Genomic DNA, 24,491 nt, shown 5'->3' with positions numbered 1-24,491 from the left:
GCCAGAGTCCAATGATGGCAAACTTTACACCACTCCAGCCGACGCTTGGCATTGCGCATGGTGATCTTAGGCTTGTGTGTGGCTGCTCGGCCATGGAAAACCATTTCATGAAGCTCCCGACGAACAGTTATTGTGCCGATGTTACTTACAGAGGCAGTTTGGAACTTGGTAGTAAGTGTTGCAACTGAGGACAGACAGTTCTTACGTGCTATGCATTCAGGGGTCCGTTCTGTGAGCTTGTAGGGCCTACCACTTCGCGGCTGAGCCGTTGTTGCTCCTAGACGTTCCACTTCACAATGACAGCACTTACAGCTTGGCAGCTCTAACAGGGCAGACATTTGATGAACTGACTTGTTGGAAAGGTGGCATCCCATGATGGTGCCACGTTGAAAGTCACTGAGGTCTTCAGTACAGGCCATTCTACTGGCAAGGTTTGTCTATGGAGATTGCATGGCGGTGTGCTCGATTTTATACACCTGTCAACAACGGGTGTGGCTGAAATGACAGAATCCACTAATTGAAAGGGGTTTACGCATACTTTTGGCCATGTAGTGTATATACAGTACAAATATATATCTGCATCAAGAGTTTGAAGACATAGTTGCATTATTGTGTATTTTATATTTCAACTGAAGTTGAAAAGGTACTATTCTGATTTGAGTCTCAACCATGCACTTCCCACCAAATACACATATGCACGTTTTTAGCACATTCACATAGATTGATGATCAAATCTGAACAAATAGGCTACAACGATATGCAGAACCATCAGGACCGAGTTTGGGAAAACCTGGTGTAAGCTACTGACAAAGCCAAACGTACACATACACAGGCCTACCAAGGCATAGTTAAAAAGAGGAAAAGATCCATTCACAATTCTCCCATTGAAATGCCCCAGTATAAAGGAGAGTCAAGATTTCATCCTTGAGTTGGTCTAGTTTTTAGAGTTGAGCATAAGATGCTGGATGTTCATGCACAGTGAGCCAAATATAATCTACCACTAGAGGCCACTGTAGTTCTTCCACAATACAGATAAGGTTTGCCATGTGGAATTGTTGAAATAATATGCTAATGACCACACAATACATGTTGGTAATACAGTAGGCCGCCCCCTACAATTAAAACGAAAACAGTATGTAGGTTTGACTTTCCAAAATGATCAGATGCACTGGGAAGGAATACCCTACTATGATGCTTGATGAGATTCATTCGGGGATGATCAAAACCTGAAGACTGAAATAATGTCATGCAGTTTGTATTAAACTAAGTAATCTCAAAACCAAATAAAATACAATGTTATTGGTTGCATACACATATTTAGCAGATGTTATTGCGGGTGTAGCGAAATGCTTGTGTTCTAATCTCGGTTACCCAGAAGTAAAATTCTCCCACGAGAGATTACACTCTGAGAGAAAAAGGTGTTATATAAAACCTAAAATTCTTTTTCGGCTGCTCCCCCCTTTAAAGAACCATTTTTGAAACCCCCCACCTAAGAGTGCAGTTTATTATCAGTCTTGTAAAAATGTTCTACAGTTGGCTTTACGCAATAGAATACAGTAGTCCTAGAACTGCTTTTTAACAATGTCCATACACAAATAGTTCAGGAAAGTCAAGTTGTGATGATGCTTTTGAAGTTTTGCAAACCAACGGACAAAAGCAAACAAACAAGAATCAGTCCCTATGAGTTATGCACAGCCCTTGCTTCCTACGCCTTCTCTTATGTGACTTTATTTGACACCTGACGTACTGACGCTGACCTCTGCGCTGCGGTTTATCCGTTGTAGGTAGACATACGGCTGCTGATGAGGATGTTGAAACAATGTGACAGACACCCTGGAGCTTTTTCCCTTTCACGAAGGTTAGAAATATGCCAATGAACTAATGAGTTCATACTGTATGTGTGTGTGTGTGTGTGTGTGTGTGTGTGTGTGTGTGTGTGTGTGTGTGTGTGTGTGTGTGTGTGTGTGTGTGTGTGTGTGATGTCTGCGCCCCTGCAGAAATCTAATTAGCATAATAAAAAAATCCCTATAAAAATCTGTAATTTTAAGATAGAGATAACTTTTTTGCATTGGATGCTTCTCAATCCACCACATCCGCCAATGTCACACTTCTGCATCTGTGGTGAAAGGTGACAGAGCTAGTGCTATGTTTGTCAGATCATGAGACACCCCCCAAAATCACCTGTACAGCCCAAACAGCTTGGCCTACAAACTATGCCCAAAGCCATCACAAAACTAATCAGAAGGTTCCCGGTACCAGTTGAAAAAAATAATGGAAGTATTTATGGAGTCTGTTTAGTGGCAAAAAAATAAAGGGTTAAATACATGTAAAAATATACACTACCGGTCCAAAGTTTTAGAACACCTACTCATTCAAGGGTTTTTCTTTATTTTGACTCTTTTCTCCATTGTAGAATAATAGTGAAGACATCATAACTATGAAATAACACATATGGAATCATGTAGTAACCAATTTTTTTTTAAACAAATCAAAATATATTTTAGATTTGAGATTCTTCAAATAGGCACCCAAGAAGGAGAGTGATGGAGTACTGCATCAGATGACCTGGCCTCCACAATCCCCCAACCTCAACCAAATTGAGATGGTCTGAGATGAGTCGGACTGCAGAGTGAAGGAAAAGCAGCCAACAAGCGCTCAGCATATGTGGGAACTCCTTCAAGATTGTTGGAAAAGCATTCTAAGTGAAGCTGGTTGAGAGAATGCCAAGAGTGTGCAAAGCTGTCATCAAGGCAAAGGGTGGCTATTGGAATAATCTCAAATATGAAATATATTTAGATTTGTTTTAAACTTTTTTGGTTACTACATGATTCCCTATCTGTTATTTCATAGTGTTGATGTCTTCACTATTATTCCAAAATATAGAAAATAGAAAAAAATAAAGAAAAACCCTTGAATGAGTAGGTGTTCTAAAACTTTTGACCGTAGTATATATATATATATATGTTTCCTGATCTTGCTTTTATTTTTTTCAGATATAGGACAACCACTTCAGAACAAACTTCCTTTAGATTATTTTTTGGGGACAATCTGTTATCCCATGTAGTGAATCTGTTATTCAATGCGTTTATATGGTCTAATAGAAGTTACGCCAAAAATAACTTTGCATCAAATATTTTTTTTATATATTTTTGTTATACTTCAAGGGGTCTTAACATTCAAAATCAAATTGCTAAATTGTCCTTGGTATGATCTTCTTAAAACAATTCCATATAGCTTAGTTGACCCCCATGGCTAAGACAGGGCTTAGACTGTTATGGGTTAAGTCAATACCACTTTCACAGATGACCACCTCATTGGAAAGGAAGAAGTTACGAGTTAAAGACTGGAGTCTATATGGCTTCATTGTTCATTTGACAGCATTTTCATCCTGTAGGCTACACTGCAACTTTCCAACCCTGGCTTTATTGTGTATGTAATTTACAGTCTATTATCATCATCAATAAGGCTCCAATATCCTACTGTGTATAGGTACATGCATAGCTTATAGTTGCCATCCACCAGTCCCCTTGCGCCAAACAAATCTCAGTATAACACCGGGCCGTTAAAAGCTCCGCCTCCATGTAGCAAAACATGGACGGTAAAAAGCAGCCATCGCTGATGGTGAATACCATGGACAGCGACCACGGAGTGTGCACGTCCAGGATCTTGTTGCATTGGATTTAGAACGTTTTCGTTGCTGTCCCCACGTGGGTTTACTTGCCAGCCTAATGTAAAGCATTGTGTAGGAGATATATCGAGCCAGCAGCGAAAAGCGAAATAGCGTAGCAGCGAAAAGCGAAATAGTGTAACAGGGTGACGGCAATTAAGCCATCAGGAGCCAACATCTGACTAGCCTATAGACGATAGAAAGATATCAGCGAGATTTGATCACTTGACATGGAGACTATTCTTAACTCGAAATGTGCACATTTTCTCCAAGAGCTCATATAATCAGATGGTGGTATAGCCTTCATCATTGCAATTGGGGAACACTAATACAAAATGTGTCATGCATCCTTATTTCACAATCTCCACTACAACAAGGTAAAGTGCGCTCCTTAAGACATCGATATTCTGTTAACTGATTGAATTGAACAAGTTAACTCCGCATGTTAACCTGATAAAGGGCCAAATAATTTCACATCACTGAGATCTAAATGCAATGACAGATTCCACTGCGTCATGCAACGCGACCATTAGGCTTCATCCGCAATCATGTAGGCTAATAGTTAGGCTATTAATCATAAAGTTGTACATTTTCAGCGTTCCGACAGCGACTGCATTTATGAATACTCTATATGAAGGCCTGCATTGTATACTTTCCTAGAGTGTAGTAGGTGAACTTGTAAGATAGGCTAACTGTTATAGTATACTGCCTATAGGCTATACGACGTTTGGAGAAAAGCACGTTTTATTCACACCGCTGACTTCAGCCGAACACGAACCCCGGTTCACTCCAGCAGGAATCGCCTCTACGAGACAATCTATCCACAATGGCCAGGCTGCGGAAGAAACCGTGCATAGCTCTGTTCTTATTTACACTCTTCGTTTTCGGAACCATGATGGGTTTGAGAACTCTGAAGCCCAGCGATGGGTTCTCGGACCTGGCCCCGGGGTTGGGCCTCCTGCCGATGATTGGAGGAAGGATGGACCGGCGCTCGGTGTCCCAAGACTCCGTCTCCTCCCCGGGGCAGGTACGCGCCAAAGTAGATTTATCAAACTCTGGACCTGAAGGAACCATATTTTACGACGTCCACATATTTTACAGCGTGTGGTACGGGAACCCGTCGATGGATGGGAAATACATGCACTGGGACCATGTCCTCGTGCCACATTGGGACCCCAAAATCGCCGCCAGTTACCCTAAAGGGAGGCATATGCCACCGGAGGACATCGGCTCCAGTTTCTACCCTGAGCTCGGTCCGTACAGCTCGAGAGATCCGGATCTATTGGAGTCACACATGGAGCAGATTGGAGCGGCTGCTGCAGGTAGAGTGCAAAGGTGCAGTGGTTATTCTATACTGAAACATACAAACAAGTTTTAACATTCGCATTAGTCTTGCTGCTGCAGTGCTTGTCCAGTTAACTGTAAAGTTGTTACATTTTGTTCTACTTTGAGCACAGCTACAATAGGATCTACAGTTGAAGTCGGAAGTTTACAGACACCTTAGCCAAATACATTTAAACTCAGTTTTTCACAATTCCTGACATTTAATCCTAGTAAAAATTCCCTGTTTTAGGCCATTTAGGATCACCACTTTTAAGAATGTGAAATGTCAGAATAATAGTAGAGAGAATGATCAATTTCAGCTTTTATTTCTTTCATCACATTCCAAGTGGGTCAGAAGTTTACATACACTCAGTTAGTATTTGGTAGCATTGCCTTTAAATTGTTTAACTTGGGTCAAACATTTCGAGTAGCCTTCCACAAGCTTCCCACAGTAAGTTGGGTGAATTTTGGCCCATTCCTCCTGACAGAACTGAGTCAGGTTTGTAGGCCTCCTTGCTCGCAAACGCTTTTTCAGTTTTGCCCACAAATTTTCTATGGGATTGAGGTCAGGGCTTTGTGATGGCCACAACAATACATTAACTTTGTTGTCTTTAAACCCTTTTGCCACAACTTTGGAAGTATACTTGGGGTCATTGTCCTTTTGGAAGACCCATTTGCGACCAAGCTATAACTGATGTCTTGAGATGTTGCTTCAATATATCCACATAATTTTCCTGCCTCATGATGCCATTAATTTTGTGAAGTGCACCAGTCCCTCCTGCAGCAAAGCACCCCCACAACATGATGCTGCCATCCCCGTGCTTCACGGTTGGGATGGGGTTCTTCAGCTTGCAAGCCTCCCCCTTTTTCCTCCAAACATAATGATGGTCATTATGGCCAAACAGTTCTATTTTTGTTTCATCTGACCAGAGGACATTTCTCCAAAAAATACAATCTTTGTACCCATGTGCAGTTGCAAACCGTAGTCTGGCTTTTTTAATGGCGGTTTTGGAGCAGTGGCTTCTTCCTTGCTGAGCGGTCTTTCAGGTTATGTCGATATAGGACTTGTTTTACTGTGGATATAGATACGTTTGTACCTGTTTCCTCCATCATCTTCACAAGGTCCTTTGCTGTTATTGTGAGATTGATTTGCACTTTTCACACATAAGTACTTCATCTCTAGGAGACAGAACGTGTCTCCTTCCTGAGCGGAATGACGGCTGCGTGGTCCCATTGTGTTTATACTTGCATACTATTGTTTGTACAGATGGATGTGGTACCTTCAGGCATTTGGAAATTGCCCCCAAGGATAAAAATACTTGTGGATGTCTACAATTTATTTTCTGAGGTCTTTGCTGATTTCTTTTGATTTTCCCATGATGTCAACAAAGAGGCACTGAGTTTGAAGGTAGGCCTTGAAATACATCCACAGGTACACCTCCAATTGACTCAAATTATGTCAATTAGCCTATAAGAAGCTTCTAAAGCCATGACATCATTTTCTGGAACATTCCAAGCTGTTTCAAGGCACAGTCAACTTAGTGTATGTAAACTTCTGACCCACTGTAATTGTGATGCAGTGAATTATAAGTGACATAATCTGTCTGTAAACAATTGTTGGAAAAATTACTTGTGTCATGCATAAAATAGATGTCCTAACTGACTTACCAAAACTATAGTTTGTTAACAAGACATTTGTGGAATGGTTAAAAAACAAGTTTTAATGACTCCAACCTAAGTGTATGTAAACTTCCGACTTCAACTGTATATGTGCCAACATCACTCAATAGTTCCACTGACTTGAATGACTCACTTTGATGCATATAGTTTATATATCCTGCCAGATGTATACTGTTATGGCTCATTTGGAATACATTGCTTGCGTTGCACATTGCTCGTGATGTCTGTCTTCCTTATTCCAACAGACAACCATTCTACTGTATCTTTAGACAGCATAAGTGATGCCTCATATCTGAGTGATGAAATTTGCCTTCCTACATGCAGTGACTCTATAGACATTCTGTTTTAATCGTAATAGTAAGCATCCTTCAGTACACGCGTGAAGTGATAGCTCATACATGTCTATGTTGCAGCCAGATAAATTCTTGTCCACACCCTGATAGAGGGGAATATCAAAAACTGTTCTGTCAAGCAGCCAGCACAGCAGGCCACTTGCACACACAGTATGCATGCAGATAATTGATCAAGCCATGTCCACAAGCTGTATGGAATATTTGATTACAATATCTAAAAAGCCATGGTCGCGTGTATTAAAAAGTTATGGCCGCACTTTTTTCACTTATCCTGCGCTTTGCCGGTTTATTTCAGCACTCATGTAGTGGACAGCTCCGCACGCTCACCTAAGCCCACCAGCAGCCTTTTCTCACAGTCGTTTCGGAACTGCGTTTATCTTGACATCCACTTCCAAGCAACCTTGAACGTGAACAATTGAACACTTGAATAATATGTGTTTACTGCTTTTCTGTATTTCACTGAAATCGAACATACAAACAGTTGAAAGTCAGAAGTAGGCCACGCGAGTAGGATGTCCCCTTTTTACTCGAGAAAGTTATTGAAAATCCTTGGTTAGTAGAAGGAGCCCTTAAGTATTATCAGTAAGTGGCCATGACTGTCCACTGCAAAGGTCAGCACTGAAAACCATAATCGGAAGTGGCATGTACATTGTCTGAAATAAGTAGCCTATGTTTTAAATAAAAAAATGTAAGCTACTTTTATTGACCAAAATGGGAGTGATGATGCCTTGGAGTTGGGTGTGAAAACAAGTGTTCATAAACGACTGATGGGACAGCCAATCGAGCCATGCTAATGTTGTCTGCCTTCGGCTGAACTGGTTATTGTACACCATCCGGGAAATGATTTTCCTTTCCCCTTTCTTTCCATTCCCTTCCCCCTAAACCGAACACTGTGACAGATGGAACACAGAAAGGGCAACTGAATGTGCTTAGTTAAAAAGAGTCCATTTAATTAAAGCCACTGGCACAAAGACCCATCAAAAATTCCAAAAAGCATCCTGCTGGCAGCGGTGACTGATACCACTACGCGAGGAGCCCATAATAAAATGAATTGTGCGGACATAACTTTTTAATACATGACTTTTTAGATATTGTAATCAAATATTCCACACAGCTAGTGACCAAAGTGGACATGACTTGATCAATTAGCTGCATGCATACGGCAGCAATCACATCAATAAGTCCTTCAAGCCAATCCGGAACCCTTAGGGGATGTAGGTAACGATCACATATATCAATGTCAACATCACACTGACCAATACGACTTAAAATGGTGTAACAGGGACATCATGAGGTTCAGGATTGGGTATCAGAGATGTGTGGTCATTGAAAGAGAATGACTAGAATGGACATTGAAGTCAATGTCCAGCAGCCATATTGATTGTATTGTAAAATTGCCATGCTATGAGGGGCTTTTCCCTTTCTCGTCATTTTATTTCCCCATTCTAGTAATTATATGTTTGTGTGGGGTTTAGCCAACCTGAAATGTCCTGTGTGGAGACTGAGAGAGACTTGTCCTGTGTGGTCTAGGGGTACTGGTGCTGTCCTGGTATCCTCCGGGCCTGGCCGATGACAACGGGGAGCCCACAGAGGACCTGGTGCCGGCCGTCCTAGACGCTGCTCACAGACACAACCTCAAGGTAAGGAACAGACCGACAGAGAGACAGACAGACACTTTGCTTTGGAATCAGTGTTTGGGATTCATGAGTTAAGAATGAGATAAGAATGTGTGCTTTGGTAAGGAATCTTCCAAAGAACACATTTACACAACCAAATGGTAAACGGATCTTAATACTGTACAATAGTATTGTAATACACAATAGTATACCATTACTTCAAAAAAGTTGATAGCCAAGTGTGCCATGACTTTGAGTAGGCAACGGGCAGGGAGGATGAGGACATCTCTAACTAAGAGCAGAGGGGACATAATAAAGCTGCCTGCGGGAACTGTTGTTTATGGGACTTGATGAGCAGGGAAACACATCAGGGAACTACATGACCTATTGCCAATTAGGTTGGAAAATGCCATCCCAGAGATAACGACTGCATCAACGTCGAGTCATCGAGTCCCCTCTGCCTGCTGTCACGGACTGCATTGAAGCTCATGAAACTTTTAGAGGGCCCCTTCTTCGTAATTCAATACGTGTAACATCAGATGGTAGATGCACATCAGATGCAACAGAGACGTAGTAGCTATTCAAGATGTTTAAAGGAAAAAAGATACTGCAAGTGAGCTGTACTGGCTTGATCCGGCAGAATCTTTGATGACATAACCGATATATAAAAATAGCCACACAGCCGTTTGAGTGGTGTGTATCCATTCACCCTGAGCGGTTGGAAGTCTGTGAGAATGTGTCTAAGACCCTTTAAGGCAGTTTAAGTGGTGCATGCTGCATTTCGGTATATTGCACTTTGGGTGGTATATCCAGGGGTGAATTTTTCAAACACCTGAAACAGCATTTTCCAGCATTCAAGAGCAATAATCATTATGCCTAATTCTATGTAAAAACAATGTAGATTTTTCTGCCTGCGTTATCTAAGCATACCTCTTTTTGTGTGTGCCCCTCTGCAAAATACCGCTGACAGATATTTTTTTTAATAAAAAGTTATGATAAAGCGTGGGCTTAAAAATTAAGTTGAGTAATTCATTTAACATCTGAAAAATAAAAAACAGGACAAATCTGAGGGGGCATGTGCTCTTGTGGCCCATATGGGCAGGACACCTCTGGTTGTGTATCTGTGTGTCAGTAGACAGCTGTGCGGCAGGATGACTTGCATTTGTGTGTTTGTTTGTTTTAATACTGGTATGCCAGCAGCATACCACCCTGCATAACACTGCTGGCTTGCTTCTGAAGTTAAGCAGGGTTGGTCCTGGTCAGTTCCTGGATAGGAGATCAGATGCTGCTGGAAGTGGTGTTGGAGGGCCAGTAGGAGACACTCTCCCAATGCCCAGGGCAGTGACACTGCCCTGTGTAGGGTACCGTCTTTCGGTTGGGACGTTAAACGGGTGTCCTGACTCTCTGAAGTCATTAAAGATCCCATGGCACTTATTGTAAGAGTAGGGGTGTTAACCCTGGTGTCCTGGCTTAATTCCCAATCTGACCCTCAAACCATCACCTAATAATCCCCAGTTTACAATTGGCTCATTCATCCCCCTGTAACTATTCCCCAGGTCGTTGCTGCAAATGAGAACATGTTCTCAGTCAACTTACCTGGTAAAATAACAGATAAATAAAAGAAATAAAGGTCCAATGGGGCTGTTTTTATCTCATTAAAATCACATTACTGTGATTGTTTTCAATTAAAATAGTAAAAAAGAAACAAAAATAGTTTCTTAGCAAAGAGCAATTTCTCAAGTCAGACCGTCGTGAGTCAGGTTAGCTTGGACTGTCTAGGAATGGTCTGAGTAGGGAGGTGGAAAACCATAAACTACCTGTTATTGGCAGAGGTTTGGAACTCTTTCCTATTGGTCTGCTATTAAACTAGGCAAGCCAGTTAAGAACAAATTCTTATTTAAAATGACAGCCTACCCCAGCCAGACCCGAACACGGACGATGCTGGGCCAATTGTGCACCGCCCTATGGGACTCCCAATCACAGCTGGTTGTGATTCAGCTTGGAATCGAACCAGGGTCTGCAGTGATGCACGCTTCTAGCACTGAGATACAGTGCCTTAGATCACTGCGCCACTCGGGCGCCCTCAGAGCATGCGCAGACCAGCTGGCTGGTGTGTTTACGGACATGTTCAATCGATCCCTATCCCAGTCTGCTGTTCCCACATGCTTCAAGAGGGCCACCATTGTTCCTGTTCCCAAGAAAGCTAAGGTAACTGAGCTAAACGACTACCGCCCCGTGGCACTCACCTCCGTCATCATGAAGTGCTTTGAGAGACTAGTCAAGGACCATATCACCTCCACCCTACCTGACACCCTAGACCCACTCCAATTTGCTTACCGCCCAAATAGGTCCACAGACGATGCAATCTCAACCACACTGCACACTGCCCTAACCCATCTGGACAAGAGGAATACCTATGTGAGAATGCTGTTCATCGACTACAGCTCAACATTTAACACCATAGTACCCTCCAAACTCGTCATCAAGCTCGAGACCCTGGGTCTCGACCCCGCCCTGTGCAACTGGGTACTGGACTTCCTGACGGGCCGCCCCCAGGTGGTGAGGGTAGGTAACAACATCTCCACCCCGCTGATCCTCAACACTGGGGCCCCACAAGGGTGCGTTCTGAGCCCTCTCCTGTACTCCCTGTTCACCCACGACTGTGTGGCCACGCACGCCTCCAACTCAATCATCAAGTTTGCGGACGACACAACAGTGGTAGGCTTGATTACCAACAACGACGAGACGGCCTACAGGGAGGAGGTGAGGGCCCTCGGAGTGTGGTGTCAGGAAAATAACCTCACACTCAACGTCAACAAAACTAAGGAGATGATTGTGGACTTCAGGAAACAGCAGAGGGAACACCCCCGGATCCACATCGATGGAACAGTAGTGGAGAGGGTAGTAAGTTTTAAGTTCCTCGGCGTACACATCACAGACAAACTGAATTGGTCCACCCACACAAACAGCACCGTGAAGAAGGCGCAGCAGTGCCTCTTCAACCTCAGGAGGCTGAAGAAATTCGGCTTGTCACCAAAAGCACTCACAAACTTCTACAGATGCTCAATCGAGAGCATCCTGTCGGGCTGTATCACCGCCTGGTACGGCAACTGCCCCGCCCACAACCGTAAGGCTCTCCAGAGGGTAGTGAGGTCTGCACAACGCATCACCGGGGGCAAACTACCTGCCCTCCAGGATACCTACACCACCCGATGTCACAGGAAGGCCATAAAGATCATCAAGGACAACAACCACCCGAGCCACTGCCTGTTCATCCCGCGAGGCGAGGTCAGTTCATCCCGCGAGGCGAGGTCAGTACAGGTGCATCAAAGCTGGGACCGAGAGACTGAAAAACAGCTTCTATCTCAAGGCCATCAGACTGCTGCCAACACACTGACTCAACTCCAGCCACTTTAATAATGGGAATTGATGGGAATTGATGTAAAATATATCACTAGCCACTTTAAACAATGCTACTTAATATAATGTTTACATACCCTACATTATTCATCTCATATGTCTACGTATATACTGTACTCTATATCATCTACTGCATCTTTATGTAATACATGTATCACTAGCCACTTTAAACTATGCCACTTTGTTTACATACTCATCTCATATGTATATACTGTACTCGATACCATCTACTGCATCTTGCCTATGCCGCTCTGTACCATCACTCATTCATATATCTTTATGTACATATTCTTTATCCCTTTACACTTGTGTGTGTATAAGGTAGTAGTTTTGGAATTGTTAGCTAGATTACTCGTTGGTTATTACTGCATTGTCGGAACTAGAAGCACAAGCATTTCTCTACACTCGCATTAACATCTGCTAACCATGTGTATGTGACAAATAAAATTTGATTTGATTTGATTTGGTGATGTCACCAGGCAGGCTAAAACTCCATCCTTCCGCAACAGGCTGACATTTCAGGCGGTCTTTTCAAACAGGTCTTATACTAAAATGTCATTATTATGATTTTCACAATTTCACAATATTATTCCAACCAGAAAGTATTGAAATATATATAAAACACAGGAAATCACGTTTTTGACGGCACTGGGCCTTTAAAGACTGCTTTTAGGGGCATTGCGAGCCTCGTGCCTGTGTGAATGAATGTGGACCGAGTGCAGTGTGACAAGAGAGACAGGCTTAAGCTAGAGCCCTTTTCTCCAGCTGTGTTGCATCAATAATACACACGCTGTGTTTGCTCAACACACGGTCGCATTTAAAGACAATTGAGAGCGGATTCGTTTTTGTGTTTGCATGAGAATCTCTGCTACATAGAAAATCATGCAAATAATGCAGTCCGATTTTCAAAATGAATATTTATAAGAGCACAAGTATAGAAAATAAATGTCTGTTGTACATGTAAAGTTGTGAATGTTATTCCGTAATCCAGTCTGTGTAATTGTACAGAAATAGTCCAGTTCCATGTGTTACACAGGACCGATAGATGTGCTCGGAAGCCTCGTGAATAACCCTGTAATGCCGGCGTACTCTAAGTAAAGTTAAACTAAACTATATCAAACTCCCCGACCTCAGTCCTTATAAGCATAAGTAATCAAACAAAAAGCGGGACGTTACAGTACAGAGGTCCGAGCTAATTGCCTATATTTTTTCCACCAAAAAAGTGCAGTTTTACTAATAAGAGAGAGCAGTAAAAAAAAATAAAGCCAAAGTAGGGAAAGATAACTTTAACAAGCAACAACTAAGTTGTTGCCACTTTTTTGTAAAAAGCTAAGGGATGGGGCCTATATACACTATAAACACTGTATGTGGACACCCCTTCAAATGACTGGATTTGACGATTTCAGCCACACCCTTGGCTGACAGGTGGATAACATCGAACACACAGCCATGCAATCTCCATAGACAAACATTGGCAGTAGAATGGCCCGTACTGAAGAGCTCAGTGACTTTCAATGTGGCACCATCATAGGATGCCACCTTTCCAATAAGTCAGTTCGTCAAATGTCTGCCCTCCTAGAGCTGCCCCAGTCAACTGTAAGTGCTGTTATTGTGAAGTGGAAACGTCTAGGAGCAACAACGGCTTAGCTGTGAAGTGGTAGGCAACACAAGCTCACAGAATGGGACCACCGAGTACTGAAGCATGTAAAAATCATCTGTCCTCAGTTGCAACACTCACTACCGAGTTCCAAACTGCCCCAGAAAGCAACATCAGCACAAGAACTGTTCGTCTGGAGCTTCATGTAATGGATACCAGGAGAATGCCACCTGCCCAAATGCATAGTGTCAACTGTAAAGTTTGGTAGAGGAGGAATAATGGTCTGGGGCTGTTTTTCATGGTTCGGGCTAGGCACCTTAGTTCCAGTGAAGGGAAATCTTAATGCCACAGCATACAATGACATTCTAGACAATTCCGTGCTTTCAACTTTGTGGCAAAAGTTTGGGGAAGGGCCTTTCCTGTTTCAGCATGACAATGCCCCTGTGCACAAAGCGAGGTCCATACAGAAATGGTTTGTCAAGATCGGTGAGGAAGAACTTGACTGGTCTGCACAGAGCCCTGACCTCAACCCCAACGAACACCTTTGGGATGAATTGGAACACCGACTGCAAGCCAGGCCTAATCGCCCAACATCAGTGCCCGACCTCACTAATGCTCTTGTGGCTGAATGGAAGCAAGTCCCCGCAGCAATGTTCCAACATCTAGTGGAAAGCCTTCCCAGAAGATTGGAGGCTGTTATAGCAGCAAAAGGGGGACCAACTGCATATTAATGCCCATGATTTTGGAATGAGATGTTCGAAGAGCAGGTGTCCACATACGTTTGGTCATGTAGTGTATCATTATTTTAAAAGTCCAAAAATGGATCTCCCTCCACCACTACACAGTTAAAACTGTCCAGATCTGGAATGACAACAGTATCACTTGTCTCCAGGGGTGTTTTGACTGTACAATGTGGGAGGTATTTGAGGACAGCAGCTCTGATCTGGATGAACTCACAGATGTTATTTCAGATGATGTAAACTTCTGTGTTGAGTCAGCTGTGCCTACTAAGACCTGTAAAATCTTCCCTAACAACAAGCTTCGGGTATCAAAACATCTAAAATCACTACTTGATAGGAAGAAGGCAGTTTATGCTGGGGGTGATAGACAGGCTTTAAGAGATGTACAACGTGAGATCAAAACATAGATACTGGTGGACAAGGAGGCATACAAGCAAAGGGTGGAGAGGACCCTGTCCTCAGGATACGCAAGGGTGGCCTGGCAAGGGATTAACGCCCCCCCACATAGGCAGGGGGGAAAACCAGTGCTGACCTTGGGGGATATGAGGGCCAGAACATGGCTAATGAACTGAATGTTTTCTTCTCAAGATTTGAATCAGACATCTTCGTGTCGGAGGTAAAACAAATGGAAGCATCATTACAAATGTTTGAGAGAGTTGTTGTTCAACGGTCTGATGTTCTGAAGTTGTTCAGGGGATGAAACACATACAAAAGCCCAGGCCCAGACAAAATAAGTGGACATGTGTTACAGCACTGTGCTGAACAACTGGCTGGTGTTTTTACAGACATTTTCCAATCCTCACTCGACCAGCAACACGTGCCAGTATTGTGGAAAAACTCAATAATTATACAAATTCCTAAAAAAGCATCTAATCCCACTGTGCTGAATGACTACCGCCCTGTCGCCTTGACATCCTTAGTAATGAAATGCCTTGGGAAAATTGTGAAAAGTCATATTCTCAGTGTCACCCAGAAGCTCCTCGACCCATTTCAGTTTGCCTATCAGCCTAGCAGAGGAGTTGATGATGCCATTCTTACCCTCCTTAACATGGTCTACAGACATCTAGAGGGTGCCAAATCCCATGTCAGGGTTCTGTTTGTTGACTTTTCTTCTGCCTTCAACACAATCCAGCCTTACATTCTGGCACAGAGACTCATTCGGGACTTCTCCTTAGATGGGGGGCTGGTTTTGGACTTCCTGAGCCAACGCTCACAGCGAGTCAAAATAGGTCCCCATGTGTCGGATATATGCAGGCTCTCCTCAGGGATGTGTTTTGTCCCCACTCCTGTACATCTTGTACACTAATAGTTGTACTAGTTCCCATACTGACAGACACCTCGTTAAGTTCGCTGATGACACTGCCTTGATCAGCCTGTTGCATGATGACGAGGAACATCATGGCCCGGTCCTAGATGACTTTGTAGAGTGGTGTGAGGAATCACACTTGGTCCTCAATACCAACAAGACCAAAGAGATGTGCATAGACTTCAGGAAGCGTACAACACCTACCTCTGCAACATCTATCAGAGGCCAGAGTATAGAAATTGTAGAGGAATATAAATATCTGGGTGTCCTTTCGGACAATAAGCTTCAGTGGAGTAAATGTACAAACCTGATCTACAAAAAGAGCCAACAGAGACTGTACTTTCTCAAAAAGTTGGGTTCTTTTAATATAGACTGTACTATACTGACTCTGTTTCACAAATCCTTTATTGAGAGTATTTTAACTTTTTGTATTGTTTGTTGGTTTGGCAACGCCACTATCAGCCAGAGAAACATGCTGAGAAGGATTATTACCACAGCAAGCAAGGTACTTGGAGTCAAACAGACAGGCCTGGATGAGATCTTTAAGGTCAGGGCCCTCCGTAAGGCTTACAAAATAATTTTAGACCCAAGTCACCCCCTGTACCTGGACTTTGAGTTACTCCCCTCTGGGCGCAGGTATAGGGCACCCCTCAGCAGGAAAAACAGAGCGAGACAATCATTTGTGCCAGGTGTGATATCCCTCCTAAATAGCTTGGGCGAATGTTCCCCTAAGGTCAGCAGGCTAGTCTTTAAAAAAATATAATATAATATACAAATATAATATAATATTTATTTCTTATTTCTTACTATTATTATTTTTATTGGTATGTAACTGTTATGAAAGTTGTATTGATAATTTTGTTTTGTATTTAAACGCCACTTTAAATGTGTACATGACACTGCAACAGAATTTCCCCATGGGGACAATAAAGTCAGTAAGTAAGTAAGTAATTGTTGGAGTGCCTTTAGTGAAAAATCTTCACAAACTGCTGACCGTAGAAAAATGTCTTGGGTCTCTAATAATTTTGAGCTGCGACTCACGCAAACATTTATTTTTCTGAAGCAAAAGAGGCCCTGTTGCATTACAATCTTCCTGGAATGTTCTGCAAAGACAAGGCAAATCAAAATGTATAATTGTGCCTCCTCTTTCACACCAATACGTAAGATGGGGGATGAGCAGTAGAATGCATAATCGTTCTTGGTTGAGTCCTAACATAAGATCCATGGGCATAACTTGACCCATTGTTATCAATGCATGACTTATGAAAAAACGTGTTAAGCATATGGGTTTCAAGGTAGGATTCGGACCTTTATTATCAGCGGCAGCATCCCACCATCTCACTTCATCATAGTGCTCTTTGACTTCCATGTACAGTACATTCTATTGTGCTCCTTCGGAGAGAGAGTCTGCCGGATCAAGCCAGTACAGCTCACTTGGAGTATCTTTTTTTTTATTGTGCTCCTTCTGAGGGATCCTTCGGAGCAAAAGTGAGCAATCATTTATTTGAGGTCCCAAATAGCCTCTTCAAAGGAAATGTGAATGCAGTACATGAACGATAAATGATGTTATCTTTCATGGACACAAACGGTGTTGTCAAAGAAAGAGACTAGGAGAAAAAGTCATTAGGGGGCACCAGCGTGAAGTGTTTGTCACTGTTGCAGGTGAACGTCTTACATGGTACCTGCTCAGTCAGTCCATCTCTCTGTTTATCAGTCTTGTCATCCCTCTCCTGTCAGATCTGTCGTGACGGAACTTCTCTTTGCAGTCTGAGCTGAGGTGATCCCAATGAGGCTACAGAGCCTTTATAACTTGCCACTTAGCAGAGCAATCGAAGGGAGCTCTGTGTGTGACGTGGTCAGAATAACAGCAGACAGTCCCGAGACAGACACGCTGAATCTTCACAGTCTGAAAAAGCCTTAGAAACACAGGCCAGAACAGGTCTAGACTAGTCTACCAGGGTTGGGGTCGTTTGTGGTGACGGTGGGCACGAGGGGTGTTGTACAAAACAAAGTCATCAGCGATTGGATCGTCTCAAACCAATCAGAGTATCAAACCCACATGTGTTCTGGCTCTGGCCCAACCCATCAGTTTTTGGACCAATCAGACGGCCCGAGTGTTCACATTTGGTGAAGGATTGAGGAGGTACTCCGATCCAGACTCATTACGGAAAATAAATGAACCTCTATGGTGGGTGTGGCGTAGCGTTTGGTCGGAGCGAGGAGTCTGGGTAGCCAGGCAATACTACTATGGCACTGACTTAGACTCCCAAATCTAGGACCTTACACTAGATGACATTGCAGAAAACAGACTGTTTTGTTTATATAAGAATAGCATCGGAAAAAGTCCCAAAATCAAGTATGGACACCCACACAGCTTTTATATTATGTATGCACGGTTGGAGTTTAAGAGCACATCCTCTTGCGGTTGAAGGCTCCAGAGCTCCACTGAGTTGAACAATTGTGGTCACACTCTGCTTGCTTGGAGAGTAGCTCAGGCTGAAACTCCCCTTTGGCCCTTGAGGGGCTGTTTGTGGGCTCGGGGGGGGGGGGGGGAGAGATCGGGATAGGCGGGGGTAATGGTCCCATGACTCAGTTTTCCTCCCTGAACAATCCGGGCCCCAAGGGGCAGAAAAGTAGGGCATGTTACACAGCAGCAGCAGTACAGAGAGGCCCATGTGTGGGCAGGCCATGCTGTCAGGCACACTTCCCCATCTCCAGATGCCCAGCACAGCATGCAGCTACCATCTTCCATCTCACAAGACTTGGTTGTGTCCCAAATGGCACCCTATTCCATTGATAGTGCACTAATTAGGGGCCCTGGTCAAAAGTAGTGCATTACATAGGGACTAGGGTGCCATTTGGGGTGCATAGTTGGTGTGCCTGCTAGACGTTGATGTTAATGAGAAGTTGACAACTTAGCGTGTAGAACACTACTGAATTGAACGAATATAACTGAAACGTTATTGGAAGTAGGAAGCGGCAACATCTCATGATACGTTCAATACTGTATGGTGTTGACTGTTTTGAAATGCTGTCTTGGTAGTTTAACGGATGGTTGAAATCCCCTCCTAAGGGCCTGTTACAGTGCATTAGGTTGTATTCTACTCGATTCAGCCTATTCTTTGCTCTGGTGATGGTGATAGGGCTGGGCCTGTCTGTGAGAAATGCTCTTGGTTTGCTTGGGTCTCTCATTTATGTATAAATTGCTGCTGTGTAATGGGCTTATGTGTCTCGGGTGGAACATGAGCGGGCTATTCCAACGGTGTCATCTGCGGCGAGCGTGAGTTGAGATGGTGACAGCTCTTTCTCTTAGGGAGAAATAATTAGACAGTCAGTGAAACGGCAGGCTTTAAAAACACAAATGGATTATTATTTTTTTTACAGCCGAGCCACTCAGCTTTTAATCCAAGTTATTAGCACAGAAAGAGTTGTAACTTTCTCTCTAATGATACCTTGCCTTGAGATGTTAATCAGATTACGGAGAGCTGTTCCTACACTTATCGCCTTCGACACGGATTTCAGAAGAATGGCCTACACAGCCATAGTGAACTACCCTGTCAAGGGGGCTCCGAATTCAAAGATATTTTCATCTGACACTGAAGCACTTAGCTGACACCATTAGCGATAACAACAATTTTCTCCCCATGTCTACATTTAACTATACAGGACAACAGTTTAAAACCGCCTCGCCTCCCATCCTTAGCCTGCATCACTCCAATCCATTAGCGCACTTCTGTCCCAATGTCATGGTGACACTTTGAGCCCTTGGTGTCACCAAGAGTTACATTACCACGGCAACTGGTAAGGAAGGCCCAGTAGCCACTCACTTTCATTTCACTACTGCCATACCCCCTACTCCAACATATCTTAATCGAATGCACTATACTTGGCTACAGTTCCTCGCCATAATAAGACAAAGACAATTCCCACTCCATGAAAAATACAAAACATGCATAGCCTAACAATGTGTAAAATGTTTAGAGCTTTATTCTCCATAGTGAATGGTATACTAACTCCATAATGATAAGTATTTTTATAGCATAAAAGACATTTCCCAGTCATGAAAAATGCACAACATGCTAAACCTATACCATGTTTGGCACTTTAATCTCCACAGCCCGCGTTAAACACTAGCTAACCCCATAACGATAACAAAGTATTTAATAGTATAGTGCTACTTTAGAATTAAAATAAAATGTCACCTTTATTTAACCAGGTAAGCTAGTTGAGAACAAGTTCTCATTTACAACTGCGACTTGGCCAAGACAAAGCAAGTCTTGGCAGACAGAACCAGGGCGTGGCGAGGCGGAGCTCAGACAGGAATTTAATCAAGCGTCAGGTGAGAATGATGGATCTACATCAAAAGCAGCAGACGTATGTTATCAAACTGGCGAGGTGTTGCTGCTTCCATTCTGCTTACGGCTCTATCCATCCAGTTTCTTTCATGCTGGGCCCCTGCAGAACCCGTTGCGAGAGAAGAAAAGTGGTCCACATTGATCATATATAATTCAAAGTAGTGAAATTCTCCACTCTTACTCTTAAAAAATTCAAGTTAAATATTTTTGTATTTGTTTCGTAGCTGATCCATCGTGTGTTCAGCCACTCGGTTCCTCATGGAGGAATAGTCGGCTGGAATAGAACTATGATTCACTGGGCTTTAGGGGATGACGAATGAACTTGGGATATATGTGTCAGGTTATTTGTCATGGCATAACACCAGTGCTGAAACAGTCATTGTCTGAGACAATCCTATAACACAGTCTGTAAAGATTGGTCAACATATTAACACTTGTGAGTGTTAATATCGTATGAGGACATTTCTGGGCACCCACTTCGTCCACTTCTGTTGGCCGAGAAATATGACTGTTGCAGTTATACATGCTTGAGAGCTGGGGTTCAAATATCAGCCACAATTTGTGGTTCAATTTTCGATGATAAGTAGAGCATGGCATAATACAGAACATTAATAAACAAGAACAGTTCAAGGATAGAACTACCTCCATTTAAAAATGACACATTGGTGCGGCTGGCTTCCAGGTTGGATGCGCACTGTGTTAAGAAGCAGTGCGGCTTGGTTGACTTTCAACCTTCATCTCTCCCAAGCCCGTACGGGAGTTGTAGCAATGAGACAACATAGTAGCTACTAACAATTGGATACCATGAAATTGGGAAGAAAAAGGGGTAAAAAAAATATATATCTCGGTCCAATAGGGGAGGGGCGTTGTGCCGGGAGGTGTTGCTTTATCTGTTTTTTGAAATAAGGTTTGCTGTTCATTTGAGCAATAGGAGATGAAGGGAGTGCCATGCAATAATGGATCTATATAATACTGTGCACTTTATTGAGTTTGTTTGGGATTTGGGGATTGTGAAAAGACCCCTGGTGGCATGTCTGGTGGGGTTAGTGTATGTGTGTCAGAGCTGTGTGTGACTTGACTATGCAAACAATTTGGAATTTTCAAGACATGAATGTTTCTTATAAAAACAGGAAGTGATGCAGTCAGTCTCTCCTCCTCAAGAGAGACTGGCATGCATAGTATTTATATTTGCCCTCTGATTACAATGAAGAACAAGACGTTCTGCTCTGTTCTGGACCAGCTGCAGCTTAACTAGGTCTTTCTTAGCAGCACTTGACCACGACTGGACAAGAATCAAGATAAGATCAAACTACAGTGGAGTGTGGTGTCAAAATATCAGACCATCTCTTTATCACAGACAGACCTATCCCCATCTTTACAACCATTGAACCTATATGTTTTTGACCATGACAGTTTGTAATCTTAGGTAACACCAAGTAATTTAGTTTCCTCAACTTGTCCAACAGCCACAGCATTCATTACCAGATTCAGCTGAGGTCTAGAGCTTAGGGAATGATTTGTACCAAATAAAATGCTCTTAGTTTTAGAGATGTTCAGGACCAGTTTATTACTGGCCACTCATTCCACAACTGACTGCAATTCCTTGTTAAGGGTTTCAGTGACTTCATTAGCTGTGGTTGCTGACATGTACAGTTGAAGTTAGAAGTTTACATACACTTAGGTTGGAGTCATAAAAACTTGTTTTTCAACCACTCCACAAATTTCTTGTTAACAAACTATAGTTTTGGCAAGTCGGTTAAGACATCTACATTTTTCCAACAATTGTTTACAGATTATGTCACTTATAATTCACTGTATCACAAGTCCAGTGGGTCAGAAGTTTACATACACTAAGTTGACTGTGCCTTTAAACAGCTTGGAAAATTCCCGAAAATGATGTCATGGCTTTGGAAGCTTCTGATAGGCTAATTAACATAATTTGAGTCAGTTGGAGGTGAACCTGTGGATGTATTTCAAGGCCTACCTTCAAACTCAGTGCCTCTTTGCTTGACATCATGGGAAAATCAAAAGAAATCAGCCAAGACCTCAGATTTTTTTTTTAGACCTCCACAAGTCTGAAATATCCTTGGGAGCAATTTCCAAATGCCTGAAGTTACCACGTTCATCTGTACAAACAATAGTACGCAAGTATAAACACCATGGACCCACGCAGCCGTCTTACCGCTCAGGAAGGAGACGAATTCTGTCTCCTAGAGATGAACGTACTTTGGTGCGAACAGTGCTAATCAATCCCACAACAACAGCAAAGGACCTTGTGAAGATGATGGAGGAAACAGGTACAAAAGTATCAATATCCACAGTAAAACGAGTCCTATATCAACATAACCCGAAAGGCCGCTCAGCAAGGAAGAATCCACTGCTCCAAAACCGCCATAAAAAAAGCCAGACTAAAGTTTGCAACTACACAAGGGGACAAAGATCGTACTTTTTGGAGAAATGTCCTCTGGTCTGATGAAACAAAAATAGAACTGTTTGGCCATAATGACCATTGTTATGTTTGAAGGAAAAAGGGGGAGGCTTGCAAACCGAAGAACACCATCCAAACCATGAAGCATAGGGGTGGCAGCATAATGTTGTGGGGCTGCTTTGCTGCAGGAGGGACTGGTGCACTTCACAAAATATATGGCATCATGAGGCAGGACAATTATGTGGATATATTGAAGCAACATCTCCAGACATCGGTCAGGAAGTTAAAGCTTGGTCGCAAATGGGTCTTCCAAATGGACAATGACCCCAAGCATACTTCCAAAGTTGTGGCAAAATGGCTTAAGGACAACAAAGTCAATGTATTGGAGTGGCCATCACAAAGCCCTGACCTCAATCATAAATCATTTGTGGGAAGAACTGAAAAAGCGTGTGCGAGGAAGGAGGCCTACAAACTTGACTCAGTTACACCAGCTCTGTCAGGAGCAAAATTCACCCAACTTATTGTGGGAAGCTTGTGGAAGTCTACCCAAAACGTTGGACCCAATTTAAAGGCAATGCTACCAAATACTAATGGAGTGTATGCAAACTTCTGACCCACTGGGAATATGATGAAAGAAATAAAAGCTGAAATAAATAATTCTCTCTACTATTATTCTGACATTTCACATTCTTAAAATAAAGTGGTGATGCTAACTGACCTAAGACAGGGAATCTTTACTAGGATTAAATGTCAGGAATTGTGAAAAACTGAGTTTAAATGTATTTGGCTGAGGTGTATGTAAACTTCCCACTTGCTTTTTTTTCATTATTTGTTTCTTTATGCATTAATACGTTGGCTCACTGTTCGTTGTTGGCATTTTCTGCTTAAGTTTTCCCACTTTGCCAATGAAGTAATCATTCAAATAATTGGCAACATCAAATGGTTTTTGTGATGAATAAGCCATCTGCTTCAATGAAAGATGGAGTTGAATTTGTCTTTCTGACAATCATTTAACTTAAAGTACGGCACAGTTTTTTATTAAATGAATACAGTTTCTTCTTCTTTTTGTTAAGTTTAGTCACGTCATTTTTCAGATGTCAGATGTGCTGCCAGACTTATTCGCCTTTCCTTATGCCCCCTTTCGGTCAACCATACAGTTTCTAATTTCCTCATCAATACCATGGAGCCTTAGCAGTTCTAACAGTCAGTTTCTAATTTCCTCATCAATACCATGGAGCCTTAACAGTTCTAACAGTCAGTTTCTTAACAGGTGCATGTTTATCAATAACTGGATGAAGCAATTTCATAAATCAGACAAACAAATCTTTTTTTTACATCATCCACATAAGAGTCACAGCTAAATCTTTTGTATGATCTCTTTATACACTATTTTAGGCCCAGCTTTTTGAACCTTGGTTCTCCTAGATATAGCCACTATATTGTGATCACTGCATCCAATGGGTACGGATACAGCTTTAGAAAAGAGTTCCACAGTATTAGTAAACATTTGATCATCCATACATACTGTATGGATGATCTTGTTCCTTTAGTGTTTGTAAACACCTTGGTAAATTGATTAATAACCTGAACCAGATTAAAAGGCACTGGTTACAGCGAGAAGCTTCCTCTTGAGCGGACGGCTTGATGAAAAACAGTACATTTTAAAGTTTCCAAGAAAGTAGACTTCTCTGTTTACATCAAATACACTATCAAGCATTTCACACACATATTATTTAGATAGTGTAATAGGCTTTAAATGAGGCAGGTGAACTTGAAGCCACACTACTTCAATAACACTTGACATGAGATCTTGTCTAAGCATTACTAGGATATGGTTCTGAATATATAGTACCAGTCAAAAGTTTGGACACACCTACTCGTTCTAGGGTTTTCTTTATTTTTACTATTTTCTACATTGTAGAATAATAGTGCATACATCAACACTATGAAATAACACATATGGAATCATGTAGTAACCAAAAAACTGTTAAACAAATCAAAATATC

General features: G+C 42.4%; 1 protein-coding gene across 1 annotated transcript in view; it reads left to right on the top strand.

Annotated features, from left to right (window-relative positions):
* The first annotated feature begins 3,604 nt into the window (after positions 1-3,604).
* LOC110489192 (glycoprotein endo-alpha-1,2-mannosidase-like protein) overlaps positions 3,605-24,491 on the top strand; it is a 33,541-nt gene continuing 12,654 nt past the window's right edge. The window contains exons 1-2 of the mRNA XM_021561815.2: positions 3,605-4,989; positions 8,554-8,663. Coding sequence (XP_021417490.2) covers positions 4,494-4,989; positions 8,554-8,663 — 606 coding nt within the window. The 5' untranslated portion in view covers positions 3,605-4,493. The remainder of the gene's footprint in view (positions 4,990-8,553; positions 8,664-24,491) is intronic.

Source organism: Oncorhynchus mykiss, chromosome 2 (genome assembly GCF_013265735.2).
Source record: "Oncorhynchus mykiss isolate Arlee chromosome 2, USDA_OmykA_1.1, whole genome shotgun sequence".
NCBI lineage: Eukaryota > Metazoa > Chordata > Actinopteri > Salmoniformes > Salmonidae > Oncorhynchus > Oncorhynchus mykiss.
The sequence above is the reverse complement of the archived record's forward strand: the minus strand, read 5'-3'. Positions and strand labels throughout refer to the sequence as shown.